The 18,081-nt window shown below is 40.4% G+C and overlaps 1 protein-coding gene across 1 annotated transcript in view; it reads left to right on the forward strand.

The window, feature by feature from the left end:
• Nucleotides 1–10,886: 10,886 nt before the first annotated feature.
• Nucleotides 10,887–18,081, forward strand: part of FMN2 (formin 2) — a gene marked incomplete at its 3' end in the record, with an annotated part of 164,246 nt that continues 157,051 nt past the window's right edge. The window contains exon 1 of the mRNA XM_081997623.1: nt 10,887–13,294. Within this exon, the coding sequence (XP_081853749.1) occupies nt 11,350–13,294 (1,945 nt within the window). The 5' untranslated portion in view covers nt 10,887–11,349. The remainder of the gene's footprint in view (nt 13,295–18,081) is intronic.

An 18,081-nucleotide genomic window follows, 5' to 3' on the forward strand; every position in this document is an offset into this window, starting at 1 on the left:
TCCTGAAATATTTCAATATCTGTGACTATTGGGAAGATTTCTGGCACAAAGGTAAATAAATAAAGTGCCAGATGACAATGTGAATACCCTATTTAAAAGTCATGAGTCTTCTCATGACTGTTCTTTTCTCTTTCTTTAGGCTACACTAAAGTAGCCTAACCCTACTTTAGTAAAGCAAACACTTCCCGTAATAATGCCCCAGGTAAGACTAAGATGACTCAGAAAAGACCATCAGAATTTTGTTAATTGAACATTTAGTCTTTTTGCCCCAGGTGTGTTTTCTTCCTTAGTGCTGAGTACATTATGTAAAAAATAGAAAGATGACCCCTCTTAGGGCATAATTCATCCTTCTTATTGTACACATATACAAAAAGATGAGCTGCTATATTGACAGTTCACACAAAGCCTCTTTAAGTTAAATTTAGGACTGTTGCTGAGCATTTCAATCTGGTTTACTTGAATATCTTCCCTGAACATAAGTAAAATAGGAATGATATATCTCATGTCATTTGATGAGTGAGGCTGACCAACTTGAATGTTAGGAAGGACTCTATTTTTTTATATAATTTTATGAAAGCTCTTAATATGATGGTATTGGCAACAGAGGGGACAAAGCATAATAAAACATTTGCTGGAGAGTTTTCTTGCCAACTGTTGCATAAATCAATGTTGTGGTATTACTTCAGGTTCCATAAAGGCTGTAACATTTTAAACTAATGGAGTTTTAGGTTTTCTCCTAAAACTAAAGATTTTAAGAGAAAGACCTTGAGACATGAAGTAAGGATTGTCTGAATTATAATCCTCCACACTGTTTACCATTCTTTCACAGAATTGAAGCTTGTAGTAGTTAAATGTAATTATTCTTAATCTCTTTTCTACTTGTTTTCTCAGTGGAAACTGTCTATGAAAAGATAGGAAGTCAAATATTTAATACTTTCCCTTCTGCTTCTGACCAGCTCTGATTGTGACACAGAATAAGACTCAAACCCAACTCAGGGTTCCCACAAAGGCAAAATGAATCTGTTGCATAAAGCTAAAGGAAATTGTATTAAAATTATAGATAAAATAGGTGATGGACAGAGTATCCTTTATATGATCAGTTATGTCTTGATAATATTTGAAAGACATGGACATTAACATTTAATAGTTTAACTGAGCGCCAGGATATGGGAGGGAAAAATAAATGATAATATCGAGCTGTAAACTTGTGAGATAATTTCATTGTACTCCTTACCCACAGTAATGAGTGAAAGAAAGTGATGTTTAGTCCTACAGGCTTCCACTCATTACTGGCTATCTATCAAGAGACAGAAGTAACTTCTTCCATCATATCCACAGATGTGAATCTAGGTACAGTGAAGAAGATCTTGGATTAAAAGATAAAAGGAGAGTGATGTGATAATACACCATTTAAGGACAGAACAGTTAACACATAGAGGAGAGAATAGGGATGGTTAGTAGAAGAAAGAAATGGCACTGAAAGAGACAAAGAAATTAATGAAGATAAACAAATACAGGAGAAGAGATGCCATTTTGTAGCCAGAAGCAGGTCACCCACCATATTGTGAACATTCTTGGTCTGTGGATGACCTTGGAGAAATCATGCAACAAGAGGAGACATAACAACAAAAAGTTCTTGGATACAGTGGTGGAAATTAAGTTAAAGGAGAGTCGCTTAGAACAAGAAAGTCAGTAGGGCATTTGATATTAGCTACTTGGTCAGATGAAGATGTTGAAGTTGAGAAAGAAAGGCATAAGAATATGAGAGATTGGGAGTGGGTATAGTGAGCAGAAACAGTGATCTGGCAAAATTTATATTTGCTGTTGCTCATGGGAGAGACTTTTCATTCCCTAACTGGATCACACTAGTTGCCCAATGTATTTAGCACTACAAAAGCTGTAGTTCAACGTTGGCCTCTATGCATGGCATAATACTTTTGATGTGAAAACATCATCATCCTAATTGAATTTCCTGGCCTTTATCTGGGCATCTGGGTTATTCAGCTACACCATGATTCTTTTGTCTTACTCTAGTTAAATACATTGCAGATGAACATCTGGCAATCTATTTGCTTTATAAAGACAATCAGCACCAGAACTCAGCTTATTATGATAACTATTCAGCTGACAAAAGGAATGCCATTTTAACTACAAAAACAGTAGGAATTCCTCGTGCTAATTAGGCTTTGGGTCCCTCCTGCTAAGGCCTAAACAAGGATTATTGATTAATTGATTATTATCCATTATTATCATTATGGATTGAGTCCACTTTACACAGTTGCACCTGTCTTTGTTCAGGTAGGACTTATCTACACTAGTTCAGCCTAGTCAGGCAGCCAGGACTGCTTGGACATTGGCAAGTACTGCATTTAGGTGGATTTGTAGCCCAGCTGGTGTTCTGTGGTGTTGTGGCTGATTAACTATTGCTGTCCTCCAAACCAGCTGCTTTACTACACTGCAGAGTTAACAGAACAGGCAAATGACAACAAACGTGAATACAGATCAAACTAATTGCACCAATAAGAACATCCAATTCTGGGGTACATTGAGAGGTATTCATAAAGTTGATCTGCTTGTGGCCTCTACATGGAATCTTAGTGGAAAAACTAATATCCTGTAGAAATTATTCAGTTCAGGAAATTAAACTTAGTTGTGCTAAATAGTTCTACAGCTAGCCTTTTTTCTACATAAGAAGTCCCAAAAGAATAGATCTCCAGGCCTTGATCAGGTTTCATAAATTCCTCTCACTTTCCTGGTCTCTCTTTCCCCTATTATGAGAATATATAAAGCCACAAACCAAAAGTATTGGGCCATCTAAGGCTGCACAGAATCACAGAATCACTAGGTTGGAAAGGACCTTCAAGATCATCAAATCCAACCATTAATCCAGCACAACCATGTTCCCTAAACCATGTCTTGAAGTGCCACATCTGCACGTTTTTTGAACACTTCCAGAGATGGCGACTCCACCACCTCCCTGGGCAGCCTGTTCCAATGCCTGACCACCCTCCCAGTGAAGAAATTTTTCCTAATATCCAATGTAAACCTCCCCTGGCGCAACTTGAGGCCATTTCCTCTCGTCCTGTCGCTGGTTACTTGGGAGAAGAGACCAGCGCCCTCGTCGCCACAACCCCCTTTCAGGTAGTTGTAGAGAGCGATAAGGTCTCCCCTCAGCCTCCACTTCTCCAAACTAAACAACCCCAGTTCCCTCAGCCGCTCCTCATAAGACTTGTGCTCCAGACCCCTCACCAGCTTCGTTGCCCTTCTCTGGACACGCTCCAGCACCTCAGCATCCTTCTTGTAGTGAGGGGCCCAAAACTGAATACAGTTGCACATGTATAGACAAGGCAAGGATTTTACTGAAGAGGGGCTACAACTCAGCCAGACACTCTTTAAAGTGGAGAAAACTATTCGCTGTGCATCAGCAGCGATCAGCAGTACAAATGCTAAAGACTGCATCTATCCAGATTATTCACTGCAGTAGCTTCCCCTGATCTCTACTTAAGGGATGAACTTGAATTGTTGTAATTGCAAAAATAGCAATTTCAGTTTGAGCTGTACTATGGAGATAAATAAAGGCAGAAATCTGAAGACAGCCATTATGAACCCCCATATGGATGACTCTTGCCAATCATCATGCAACAACAGTGAAGGATCACAGTAAGAATAATGAGACACGAATATAACTGATACATACCACTTCAGCTTTCCTTTGGTTTTTTCAGAGCTCCTTTCTTTTTTGGCTTCTAAGTGCTTGTCTTTCACTGCATTGGATGCTGGTTTATAGTCTTAGTTTCAATACACTTTATTCACTTCAGCTGCAAAAGCCTTTATACTGTGAACTCTCAAACAGATGGGGGCATTCAGGTTTGTTCATTAGTATAGTGTTTACGTTGCTAATGTTCTATACTGAAGTAAACCAAAGGATAGGAAAGAGATGTTCTTTCCTATCTTATCAGGTTGGATTTGTTTAATCCTAAATCTGATTATGGAAATACTATCAAAAATACATTCTAAGTACTAAATGTATTTGAGACATTCAAACAAATTTGTACAAAAATATTGCCTTATCTTCAAAACCATCCCATTTTGTAAACTTCCCCGAGTGGTTTATAAAGTGAACTTGCCACAGGGTTGTTTTTTCTAGGGGGAGCATATCTATGGCAACTGCTAGGAGGATGCTTGCTGTTTCAAAAAGAACTGAAAGCTGATCAATAGCTTTCTTCTTTATTTGACCCAAACTCTGCAAATCCACATGTATGTGTGTGAATGTCTGCAACAGAACAGGAGTTGATGCCTAAAAGAAGAGGGTAGAAAATTATGATTTTTTTGTTGTTGTTTCCGTATATTATTGAAAACAAACCATGTCACTGGACTCTTTAAAAATGCAGAGAAGAACTTTACAAAAAACTTGATCTTCATCAACTTTTTCTTCAGACTAGTAGGTCCTTGTTGCAGTAAAAAGGATAAAATTAGAACCCTAAGTACTTAAGTAAATCCCTTGTCTCTTACAGAAAAAGACTAGGCTCAAAAATCTACCCTTGTTTCATGGCATTTTGGGCTCTCTGCAGGCAAAAAGGTCCACTGATACAATCAAAGTCTACATTTTTCAACCCTGTCATTAAGTACTCTGGGAGTTGTCCAAGAAAACCAGAAAGACAATACGTAGTTTTCTGCTTGATTTAACAGAATATGTTCTCCTCCAAGGAAAGAAAATGAGGAGACCCAGTTTCCTACAGATTTGTATTCTTTGTTCCTTTCTCTTTCCTCTAGTACAATAATTCTCTTCTGCTCTCATTTTTCCCTGTGAAATGCTTGCTTGTGGAGGATACTCCTAAACTATGTGTATCCCTTTTGATTAACTGACACAATCAGTTCTGCTCATTTCCTCCCCTCTACCCAAATGCTGATTCTGTATGTGTGTGAATTTTGTGAGGGTTTAATGATCTTAATCTTAAAAGCTTGGTTGATGTTTCCTACTGTGTTAAAAAGCTATTATGAGGTCTGAAGAAACATTTTTATTGCATAAATTTCACTGTCAGAAAATAAGATTTATAACATAGACTCTTAGTATGATTTTTCACTGTACTTTACAGTGCTTTAAATGGTAGAAGCTGTCTTATCTGTGCTTCTTTGATAGCCTGGTCAACAGATATTTTACTAATTACCTTTTTCATGATGCAGCCTACACTGTGTGGCATTGAATTTGCTTAGCATATATTACCAAACAACTGCTGGCTATCTGCATTTGAAATAAATTTTGGTTGAAATGAACTTTGTGCAAGGAAAAGTGGGAGCTGGGCCACAAGATACCTCACTTTTCAGTCCGTAATAGGAAATAAAACAGACCTTCACACTTCTCTATTGCTCCGATTTGGTTAGAATAATAGCGTAGCACTTTGTGCTCCAAATAATACAGGAGTTCCTGGCTGCAGTATCTGCAGAGGCCCGGATTTTCAGAGACTGTTTCTGTGACCGGACCCTGACCTGCAATGCATAGATCTCTCAAATGCTGGCAGAGTTTTGTGTGCACCTGCTGGGCCAACCCCTCCTATATAAGTAACTATGACAGGTTCTGTATAGCTTTTATGCTGAAAAGTATATTTTACAATAAAGCAGCAGTAAGAATACGGAAATGTTAGAGGAAAACAATAAAATGGCTTGTTGGAGTGTGAATGGGTTTTGCTATGTCAAGCTGATCATATTTTTTAAACAAAAAAGCTCTGTTTCACAATGCATAAAGGTATTCTAGCACAGGAAAGACATGGACCTGTTGGAGAGGGTCCAGAGGAGGGCCACAAAAATGATCAGAGGGCTGGAACTCCTCTCCTGTGAAAAAAGTCTGAGAGAATTGGTGTTGTTCAACCTGGAGAAGAGAAGACTCCAGGAAGACCTTATTGCAGCCTTCCAGTACTTAAAGGGGACTCATAAGAAAGATGGGGACAGATGTTTTAGCAGGGCCTGTAGCGATAGGACAAGGGGTAATGGTTTTAAATTAAAAGAGGACAGATTTAGACCAGATCTAAGGAAGAAATGTTTCACAATGAGGGTGGTGAAACCCTGGCACGGGTTGCCCTGAGAGGTGGTAGATGCCCCATCCCTGGAAACATTCAAGGTCAGGTTGGACGGGGCTCTGAGCAACCTGATCTAATTGCAGAAGTCATTGCAGGGGACTTGGACTTTAAAGGTCCCTTCCAACCCAAACTATTTTATGATTCTATGATTGTTGCATTTAGGTGAGAAGTCCAGGAGGTTAAGTGCTTCACAGAGATTTTGGCTCCTAACCAGTGGGCATTATGCAGCATAATAGTTGGCAAATATTGCATTGCTGGAGACCATTCTTATTCAGGTACGTTAACTTTAAATGTTAGTTCTCAATAGCTAGAAATTATGTGTGGAAAAGTTCAGCACTACATAGAAGGCATTTGAAAATCCTAGTCCTCATTTTCCCATCTAACAAAAGCTCCTAGGCAAGACAAACACTCACCTAGGATCATTGCTTGCTAGGTTCAAGCTCCTTATAAAAGGAACCTTTCAATACATAAAACAGGTTTCTCATTAGCTGGATCACCTCGACTTGATATAAATACAATGCATGAGGCATGACTTCATACTACTTAAACAAGTATTAAAAGAAAAAGCAGAATCTCATATCCACTAAAAACTAAATGAGGCAAGGGCAGGACCAACTTCATTGTTAACCACTATGGTCTCTTAACCCACATGATATTTTGGCCCTTGCCCGTCAGAGTGGGGAATTGAGTCTGCTAGAGCTTGTCAAGTCATAAAAGACAATTCTGCCTATAGCTGAAAGGGGTGGGAGGGTGTCGGGACAGGAAACAATTTTCAGCTGCTCAGAGCATGGCTTTGGCAGTATAAGGGCATATTTAATGGTAGTTGATACCTTCTAGGGAGATAACTTTTCCAGCGTGCTCAGAGTGGCAGCTGGGGGACGCTTCCTGCTGCCACAGGACAGCAGGAACAGGGACCTGACTCCAGCACAGGACTGAATGAGGAGTCCTCCGCTGGCTTATGAAAATTTAAGCTCTAGTGACATATAGATGGCCGTGAATATCCTGATCTGCTTCAACCTTTCTTCATACCATCTGCATTACCGTATCACAATCAGTAATGTGACACCAGAGTACTTTAAAACAGTTCTGTTAATCTGTGTGCCTTCATCTCTAACTCAAACCCACACACATTAAGCCACTAGTTTAAAAATACATCTCTGCAGTGTGTGTATGGCAGCGGTGAGGATGCCCTGGGCTGTCCCTAAGTGCCTTCTCCAAGCAGTAGCCCTGTCCTGCCAGGCATGGGGCAGTGGAAGGCCAGAGGAGCGACAGTGTTGGGGGGACAGAGACCAGCTCCCAGAGCACTGCCATGGCACCTGGGCCCTGCAGTACGTTGCTGTGGCTCTCACACTGCTGCTGTCTCACCCTCCGCCCTCTTCTGCGTGGAGGCAAGGCAGAGGGACTGCCAGTGGCAGTGTGGGCCTTGCTTGCGGGCTTGGAGAACGAGGTTCAGCCTCCTCCAGCAGGCCTCTGCCCTGGCGGCCATGTTGTGGCTTACCCCCAGAAGAGCACCTTCCCTGGGCCACAGCAGCCTCCTCTGACTCAGCTGGTGAGTCTCCCCAGCAGGGAAGGGGGCACAGAGCCCATATATACACATGTATGTAGCCTGGCCAGCCACTTTGGACTCCTGGAAGAACTAGCCATGACCACACGTACAGAGCGTGCCTCTCAGTCACCGTGCAGGGCGGTACAGGGGTACGCGCAGGACACATGGCGCGGCTGATCCTGGGGATCATGTTTGCTGCACCCCTGTCTTCACTGCATGGCAGTGTGAGTGCTTCAGTGCTGGCAGCCACAGCATTACTGCCGGGGTGTTGTTTTGGGCACTTCACATGTCAACAGCACTCCTGTGGCTTAAACTCTCCCCTGGCATTGTACTGGTGAAGCCTAACTCTGGCCCAAAGGCTCGTCCACCGGCCGGCATGGCCCACGGCAGTGCTGCGCCTGTTAGCGGCAGTAACGGGCGTTATTACCTTCACTCTCTGGGGACTTGCTCAATGACTACTATTGAGATCAGAAGGAAATATCACAGTAAATGAATCATGGTGAAAACTTGTCCCCCCCAAGCAAGCTGTCTCTTCCCCAGGGCAGGCTCCCCTAGGCACCTCTCAGTCTCCCTCCGGGCAGCTCACGCTTGCAACAGGCCCAAAATGCCAACATGTCAACGGGTCACCCAGCCTTTTTGTGAGGAATTTGGGGGAAACACTTGCACCACAGTCCCAGCCCAGCCCCACCCGGGGGGGAAGTGCTCTGCCTTGGCTGTGCTCCAGGAGGCCGAGGCCTGCACTCAGGTGTGGGTAATTGGTGCTGCCGGCAGCCCTTCCCCTCCCAGCAGGGCAGGCGGGCAGTGCTGGGGGGTCTGGCCACCTTTCCAGAGAGGCTGTAGTAAATAGTAGCTGTCTTGTTGAAAATAATCACAATCTTGTAAGAGGGGCTTGTTTTTCTAACAGGAATGCGTTAATGTGGAAGTCTCTGGGAGTGCAAGCACAATGCACCTTGAGCTGTAAGTTTTGACTCTTCTCTGTGTGTTGCCATTTGTATCTCCTGAGCTTTGGAGGAGAATGAGAGGTGATGGAGATCTGAGGACTATGCCTGCGATCTCACCCTTTGGTATTTTTGACTGACCACTAGCAAATATTAAATGAGGTAGGCAGGTAGGTTCACAGACTAGCCTCAGCCATTTGTTGACAATTTATAGCACGTTAAGAACGAGTTATAGTTACTTTTAAAAATGAAATATCCTTTTTGAACATCTAACCCCCCTTCTTTTCCCCATCTACTTCCTGTTTGAAGTCTCTTTTTTTGGTGTAGAATATTGAATATATTCTTAGCTTTTAAAATGTAGCTTATACTGATGCCAAAATGTGTTGGTTTCTTGCTGACTTTTAGTAATATGTTTTTCTTCAGAAGCTAAAAGATTCCCAAGAATAAACAAACCCCAAAATATTAACATTTGTTTTTATGTTTGGCTAATGTTAACCTTTTGTGCCTTCCCATAAATACTGATTGAGAGTTGTATCTATCCCTGCCACTTTGGGGTAATTTGTGTATCTATCCTTGCCGCTTTGGGGTAATTTTTTTTCTTTTTTTTTCTTTTAAACAAATTTTCTGTGTGGAATAAGCAGAGCAAATTCTTTGATGTTCACATGCCTACTTCTGTTCACATAAGTATGCCCATTTTGGTGATGCTCTTTCCTCATATAGATCAGAAATATTATTCAGCAATTACTGCTGGTAAATTGTCATTAGTTGTAATGGAAGTGTGTTGAGATTGTAATGTGAGTTTACAGAGAAAGAAGGAAAGTGAATCTTTCAGAACATCACACTAATTCTGCATTTCCCTCACACATTCAGTCCACAGTATCTTTATATTACTTCTGCACTATGTTAATTTCTGACAGATTTTGGTGGGAAAAGAGCTTTTAAACAGGGCTGGAAGCTACATGTACTCCAGTTGTAATCAAGGGTTAGATCCTTGTCAGTTCTAGTTGGTGAAAATACCCATTAAGGTAGTATTCCACTGCTATGATACTCTCAAACTGTGCCTTAGGTAATCCTTACTGTGTATCTTCAGATGTTCTGAAATTACCTGAGCTTTCAAAAGCTTTTTGCAAGTATGTAATAATGCTATAAAAGGTAAAATACTGCAACAAATTAGAAACTAAGTAGGATAACAAAAATTAAAAGCAGGAGTGGAGTAAAAAAGCAAAAGCACTTAACATGCTCTTGCAGGTTTGGCTATACTAGCTCTTGCTAGTATATTTATGAATGTTGAGTTCTAAAAATGAAAAGAAAAAGATTAATCACTTCATTAGATGAATGAAAATTTTAAAAAATGAACAGTAAGTGTACAAAGTCATCTGATCCACTTAAAACACTTGAGTTCTTATACACAGAAGGTTTCTGGTGCCTGAGCCACAGGCCCCTCAGAACAGGACTTGCATCAGAGCAGTAAGTGACCGAGAAGCACAAGGAAAAAAATATGATAGTTCAAAGGAATTTACTTATATTATTGACAGTGCTATTTTTTCCAAACTGAATTAACAAGAATGACCACAGACCAGATTTGTAAAGATATTTAACATTCCTTGAAAAAAAAACAAGGGGAGATGGTGCCTGCATAGTTTTTAAAGTGTGAATGATACTCTCCTCCTCCTTTTTTTCTTAATGTGTATCAAGGCAGAGGGAAACAAGTGAAACCTATGGTAGGAAGAGAATGATACCAAAAGGATGCATTTTCCTGGAATGATGTATTGTTTTAAGCAATCTCTGATTAAAGGGAAGTTGCTAATAAAGAAGCTCAGAGCTGTGAGGAATGTGTAAAGTCTTTCACAGAAACTGAACTTAATAGACCAGGCAGTTTAAGAGATGATAAATCATAAACAGAAATCTTCCTAATTACTTCTTGGCTGGTGTTGAACCAAGACAGTGAACTGCTGAACTGATCCAACTTGGCAATTTGGCATTCTTATGACCTTTTGTTTCTATTCCAATTATTTTAAATTTAAATTTTAAAAGTGGAAGGGAGTACCTGTCTGGAAGTTCAGGAAATGTATTTATGAAATACGGATGCTTACACATCTAAACCAAAAATGGAGGAGAAGCGGCAGATGATTAAAACTGTTGCACAAGCTTCCAAAGTAGTTAGCAAGTGACAGTGTCTAAATCAATTATTAAATATATAAGGTGCATAGAGGACTGCTGTGCTGTATCCTTTTCCTCAGTAGCATTTGTATACTGCTATTTTTCTTGTTTGTTTTGTCTTGTTTCATGCCAGATGTTCTTATCAGGGAAAACAATGGTGGTGTGTTTTAATATTGATGAATTGACTCTCCTGGGAATAATAGTATATCTACCTTCTCAGAATACAAATTGTGGAAGGTTTTTTATAGTGTAATTACCATAATGCTTTGAATTGTAAGTGCAGCCCTTTTAAACCGTGGAAAGAACTTTTTGTTTGTTATCTTTCTTCTGTGTATTTTCAGAGTGACTCTCCTTTTAAAATTATGTATTGTGTTTTAGTAGCCTTTAAAAAGTAAACATGTAAATCACCAGAGGTACTGTGTAATCTGTCAAAGTAGCATATGCTTAAGCACCTTATAAGATATTAAATAATCATAATATTTCTGTTTCCAAGGTTATTAGTTTATTCATTTAAACAATTGCAGAGTAATTGAAGCACCTTCCTTTAAGTTGTTTTTATTTTTTTATTTTTTCCCTCCAGGAATTTGAAGTTCTGAAATCATAAATGATTTGGTGATGAGCCGAACTTGCAATGCAGGCAATAAAAACCGTGGAAAAAGAAGTGACTTTTATAAAGGAAATACTTTTCACAGAATCCTTCCTAAAGAAACAAGAGTGCAGCAGAAGCCCAGAGAGCAGGCGGCACCGTGAGAAGCAGCCATTGGAAGGAGCTGTCTGCAGCTCTCAGTGCTGTACTGAGCATGTCCCAGCGGAGCCCAGTGCAAGCAGCACATTATGCAAAAAGGCAGCTCTAGCAGATGGGAGAGAGGCACAGAAAGCATTCGCTTCACTTGCATCACCACAGCTTGAAAACAAACCCGGATCGCTAGAGGGGATCTCGCCAGCAGGCCAAAGGAATGAAATCCGGGAACATGGCTTGATTGCTGAAGGTGTTGCGCTGCAAAAAATCATGGGGAATCAAGATGGGAAACTAAAGAAAAATACAGGTGATGTGCATGAAGGAGGAGAGGATGTCTCTGGGCCCAAGGATACAGATGGCACAAAGAAGGTATCGGGAAGCAGAAGGGGACTGGGGAAGCATGCAAAAGGAAGTGAATCAGGTAAGAAGAAGGGTAAGTCAGACTCGAGGGCCTCGGTGTTTTCAAACCTGAGGATCAGAAAGAATCTGTCCAAGGCTAAAGATGGGAACAGTAGTTCACGGGAGGATGTTTTGGAAAGCCAGGCCTTGCAGGCTGGAGAGCTGGACAGTACTCATTCAATTGTTACCAAAACTCCAGATATAAGCATCTCTGCAGATGAAGGGGGCCTCTCAGACACAGATGTTGAACATTTTGAAATCAGAAATGAAACTGTCCCAGCTGCTGCAGAGACACAGGATGGACAAAGGACCAGCTCTGGCTCTGATACAGATATATACAGTTTCCATTCAGCCACGGAACAAGAGGATTTGCTTTCTGATATCCAGCAAGCTATTAGACTGCAGCAGCAGCAGCAGGGGGCAATTAACATTGGAACTGAGGACCTTGTCACCAAAACAATGGGCCGACACATGGCTAATTCGCAAGCAGCCCCCTTAGATTTTGAACGGTTTCTTTCAGTAACTGCCACTGACAAAGAGAGGAGCCCAGACACTGAGGGGGGTTTTCCAGCAGTATCTGAAATTGCAGAAAACGTTCCCATCTCCTGTGCAACCGAACGTGAACTGAAAGAAGCGGTAAATGGCACAGGATCTCCTGGTAACGGCTTATTTGAAACACAAGAACATAAGCTATTGATTGAGGAACAGGAACAGCTCGTTGCTCGACTGGATGCTGTAGCTAGTGAACTAGAAGATGATTTAAATAGAACTGCAGTAGAAAATGGTTTTCAGACACACAGCTCCACACGATCTTTTCCAACCTCAGTAGCAGATGCTGAGACTAAAATTGCTGAAGTGCAGGCTGTTGATTTGCAGGGCTCAGTAACAGAGGATGGTATTTCAGATGCAGGCCGTGATCATGCTGCTGAGACTCAGGAAGGGAAACACACTCTGTCGGCCAGTCAAGAGGACCTGCATAATGGTTTATCCACGGAAATGAAAAATGGCATTTTGTCCTCCGAGGGGACAGCAGGCAGTCCGATGCTTGGTTCCCGATGCTTTAAGCCCTATCTAATTAATCCTTGTTACATCAAAACCACAACTAGGCAACTGAGTTCTCCCAACCATTCACCTTCTCCCTCCCCATCCCAGAGCCCACTTATTACAAGGAGGCAGGAGTCATTCCACAAAAAAGAAAAAGTCTCAATCAAGAAGCAGAGGTCTGCTAGTTTGGCAGGTTTATTTAGTCGTTCAGCAGACTGGACAGAAGAGGTATCTAATCATAAATGCGAGATAACACAGAAGGTGGGCTCTGCGGGCTACTTGGAGCACAAGGGGCTTAGAGAGAAATTTCAAACGGAAAGAGTGCCTTTGACTCATTCAAGAAAGTCCTCAGGGGTGCAGGCTTCTACAGAGACATTTCCCAATGTCTTTTCAGGTGAGTGACACGTATTAAGGTTTTTTTCTGGAGAGTCTTTGAAAATGTATTTAAAATACTTGAATTCAGTCCTTTGCATGTACTATTGTCTTTACTTGTGTTGACAGTTTTATAATCGAAGGCCTGATGTTATAAACACAGTCACATTTCATTAACGAGCATAGCCTCTCTATTCAGTGTCAGCCTGGCAGTACTGCCAGTAAAGGAAGTGCATAACTCTTTGAAGTTTTTCTTTCTGCTTTTCTCCTTTGTCTAAATCCTGTAGGAAAAGGCTGGATGCCTTAAATTATTCTTGCTGAAAAATGCGAAGAGCTGCACTATTGTAGGCAGATCAGCTCTCTGCATCAATAGATCTTTCAGATGTGAAGCTTTCTGTAACTGTGACCCTGTTTGGGGTTTCCTTGTGCTAGGCACTGTTCTGATGTACTGTAAATATTTGAGCGCTGCACCTGGTGTTAGACGGAGGCAGCGATGAGGATTTGCTTAGTACAAAAAGGAAAAAGCCATGCAAGCACAGATGGACTGCGCCACAGAAAGAAACCAATTTTCCCTTCAGATGTGGGAAAGAGTAGGAGAAAAAATGTTAATGACTTGAACAGGCAGCCTAAAACGGAGAAGAGAAGTGAAACTGGGGGAAATACAATTTGGTAGATTTGGCAGGCTGCTGCTCAGGCTATGTAAGGCTACTCATTCAGGAAAGCATTCTTTTACCTTGCCTGTTAGGCAGCTCGTATCCTCTCACAGAGGCATAGGAATATAGAGTTTACAGATGAAACAGTATGAATAGGTGGTTATGTTTTCCTGCACTTTGAGGGTTTTTTTCCCCCCTTTCTCTTCCCCTTATCTGAAGTTTCTATATAAGGCTAATGTATTTGCAACAGAGAAGGCCTCTGCCACATAGGAGGTATGTATACAGAGGAAACTCAGCAGCATACTCCATTTATTTTTTCACTTAAGAAAATTGTAGAACATGTTTATATAGAATATAGAGAACATGCCCTATGAGCATCCGTTACAGGATTAAAACAGTTCAATCTATAATCAGGTTTGTTCTGAATGGAAGTCTGTTCTAGATGTGTGAGCACAATAACCACATCTGTACCGGAACTATTTGCAAAAAATGCAGTGAGAGGTTTTTTTATGCTTTTATGACAACTAAACAAAATAGTATGATTTATGAAGGGAGCAATGACATGATTTAAAAATCATGTGTAAGAAAACAGTTAAGCCATCAACAACTGTTTTTGCATAAAAAGACTATCTTGTTTTATACTGTAGTTTTTTAACATTATATAACTTGTAATCGTTTGCATTCATAGTTGTTTTCTTTATGCATGTTCTACTCTGCTTGACATCACAGTAATACTGATGAATGAACCTATCTGGAAACAGAAATTAAAATTAGTGCCTTTTTTGCACAGCAGCCAACTCCAGGAATTTGAAATGCTCAGATAAAACATTAACATTATTTTCTGTATTCAAATCACAAGAATACTTTCATTCTTCAGTAATCTTGAACAGAAATCCCCAATTTCAGTCCTGAGAATTAGAATTCAAGTTTTTAACACAAAAACAGAGCCAGCCCCCTCTGAAGGAAACCAGCCCCGTGTGAAATGAGCTGAATCTTTTTTTGTTTTTTAAATCCCTTTCACCTGTTTTATTAGCTTTAATTTCAGACATCCTTATCTAAAGTTTTACAACTTGAGGTGATTGCTGCTTTCAGACCTATAGCATATAAAAAGCACACTTTTTTTTTTTTTTTTTTTTGCTATCAACCTTTGACAGCTTATAAACAGCTCGGAGAGCAAAGCTTTAAATTTCATCATCAGTAATTAGACTTTCTTCTTTATGGTTGTGCTATGATGGAAATAAATTTTACGTGGCAAACTTCAAGAACATGCAATTACTTTTGAGAGACCTGTTTTCCAGGAAACAGACTTCTTCACATTTCCTCTCAAGATTTTGATTTACTTATTAAAAACTTTTGGTTTATTGTGTATTCTTACCAACACTTTAGATTGTTATTTTGAAGGGACCAATGTCCAATACATGCGCAGAAAAGCTTGAAATGAGGGAACTGGAAATGACATGATAAAACTTCATCTCTTTTTGATCATTCTTCTTTTAAAAATATATTTACAAGCTGAAAATTATCATGAATATAAAAATAACAACTAAAGTACATGAAAAAGGGAAATTAAACTTAAGATTAGTATTCCCACACATTGGCTTTCATTGCTTTAAGAGCAGAAAAGCCTCTTTATTTAAGCCAGTCTGCACAGTGACAATTATAGAAATAATTTGCTTGTAATTTGAATACTGCTTTTGAAAAGTGTTGTATTTTAATTGCATGCATGAGATGCATCAACTCAGGGATTACCATCAGGCTTTCAGAAATAAAATTCTTTATAGTGGCTCATTTCTGTCTTTAAAAAAAATCAGCTTCTTGCCTAGAGCAGTAAATCCCATCTTGCTGTGCAGTGACTGCAGCGTTGTTCTGCGTTTCTAACTAGAATCAAGTAAAATATTCCACAACACTTCAGTCATCGATTTTAATGACAGCAGGTTCTATGCAGATGACTGGCCTACTTTTGCACTATGTTGTGGTTTGGCTGTGTGCCATTTAGTTTTCACAATGATCCGTATGAACTCTTCTAAGGCTGTTTTAGTGTAAAATGTAGATGGAAGCCAACAACCAGAATGGTAGAGACTTCGTATATTTTGATTTTTCTCTATATAAGAAATAAATAAAGTATGATATTTCAAATTTGAAGCATAAGCTAAGAATATGGTGATGACAAATTTATGGGCATTTTGTAATTCAGGTATCAGATCTATTTCTTTTATGATGAGGACAGCTGTATTTGAAATTGCAGTGACAGTAATTACAAGTTCTAGATTACCTGATGCACAGTGGAGCCATGGCTTTTATGTTGCGCTCCCAGGAGGACAAGAGCTGAACCTGAATGAACAGGGTTGGCGCTCTCACTTCAGCAGGTGGCAATGAATGATTTACATTAACATTAAGAGAGTATCTTGGTGGGAAAATGAAACCGACATTTCCAAACATTAGCGTAACTGAAATGAAGGGCTAATAGATGGATTTAATAAGCAGGAGTTTATCATAGCATTAATTTGAGGTGCAGAGATTGCAGAGGAGCCAATAGGGGTGCCCATTACCTAAAATGAATATAAGAGTCCCATCAGCTGCCCCAGATGATAATTAAACCTTGCCCAGACAAACCCATGCCCTTTCTAAACTCTGTTGTCTGGCTGTAACACATTTGCTGCATGAATCTCTTTCAAACAGATGATTTATCTTTAAATTTCTCTTCAGAAGTTTACATTTGTCCTGCTCTAGCTGTAAACAGGAGACAAACAAACAAAACATCCCGGTTACCATAAAACAAAACCTGAAGTTAGTCCCATGCTTGTGTGCTTACAGCCACTTTCTGATTTCCATGGAGTGCCGGCCTGCTTCTCACAAAGGCCGCTTTATCTCACTATGCTAGTGTCATCTGCACCCACTTGCAGTTCCGTTGCTGTGTCTGCAGGCATATACAAAGGCCTTAGTATAGACAAGTATGTGAAAACATGAACAAAAAAGATGAAAGTTTGTTTCTGAGACATAAAGTAGATCTTTTTAGATACTTTTTCAAGTGGTTGTTTGTTTGTTGTTTTTTTTTCATTCTGCTTGTGGGCATCATCACGTGAATATGGATTTGTATCTATTGGCATGCTGGTGAGAATGATTATCATGCAACTGTTATTTAAGACTATGGTTTACTGTTTCACTGATGATGTTTGTTAGCAGTAATACAAATGTTTCTTTTATCAGATGGTGGGGCAGTGCAGCCTCCTCTAACAACCCTTCATGTGATACGGGATCATGCGCTACACTGAGTGTTGCTAGTAAGCATCTGAAGGGAAAGATCCTCCTCTTTTTGCCTAGTAAACCCAAACCTGGAGAGAGCGAAGGGGGCAGGGAGTGGGGGGAGAAAGGGGGGACTGCAATAGTGCACTCCAACTACAGTAAAATGTGTTCGAAAATGGGCTGCAATATGTTATTGAGAGACTACTGAGTGCTGATAAGTTGCTTTAATGTTACTGTGCCAGCACTGCAATATGGGAATCGGAGCAACGTGAGTAATGTCACTGGAATGCAGTGCTGCCACAGGCTTGTTTTGATGGGGGTCTCATGATTAATACTTTGATCTTTATCTAGAACTTTGGGAGTAACAGGTTTTGGTCATGGGGTTGAGTGGTTGCATCTCTCGGGCAACCTCCTTCTGAGCAGCAACCCTGTTCTGAGGTCTGACTGGTAGCCTGCCTCATGTCTGGGGTAAAAATTTGTTGTCTTGGTTGCTTGCTGGTCTCTTCTGGGGGTGCAAAGGAGAAAAGGAAAAGGGACAGTTTATAGCTGGAGGTCCATGAAGCTCTACTTGGATCTGGGATATCCATCATATCGGTATAATATCCATCACAACATGGGATCTGGCTAGAACTGGTCATTAAAGGACGTTGCGTGCTTCAGTGGTTTAATTTCTGTGAAAAGAGCAGTGGATTGTTCCACTGGGAATAGTTATATGGAATTTAAATTTGAATATATTTCTCGGACCTAATTGTGCTTTATCTTTTTTTAAAAATATTTATAAATTATTTAGTAGCTTGGGGGGGGTGGTTTGTCTGTTTGGGTTTTTTTTTAAAAAACAACTGTGCATATGCCACCTCTTTGCAGAAAAAACTCTATTCCTTGAAGCAGGCCTCACCATTTCCTCCATGCTGTG

The sequence above is a fragment of the Phaethon aethereus genome (assembly GCF_964289735.1).
Source record: "Phaethon aethereus genome assembly, chromosome: 3".
Taxonomy (NCBI): domain Eukaryota; kingdom Metazoa; phylum Chordata; class Aves; order Phaethontiformes; family Phaethontidae; genus Phaethon; species Phaethon aethereus.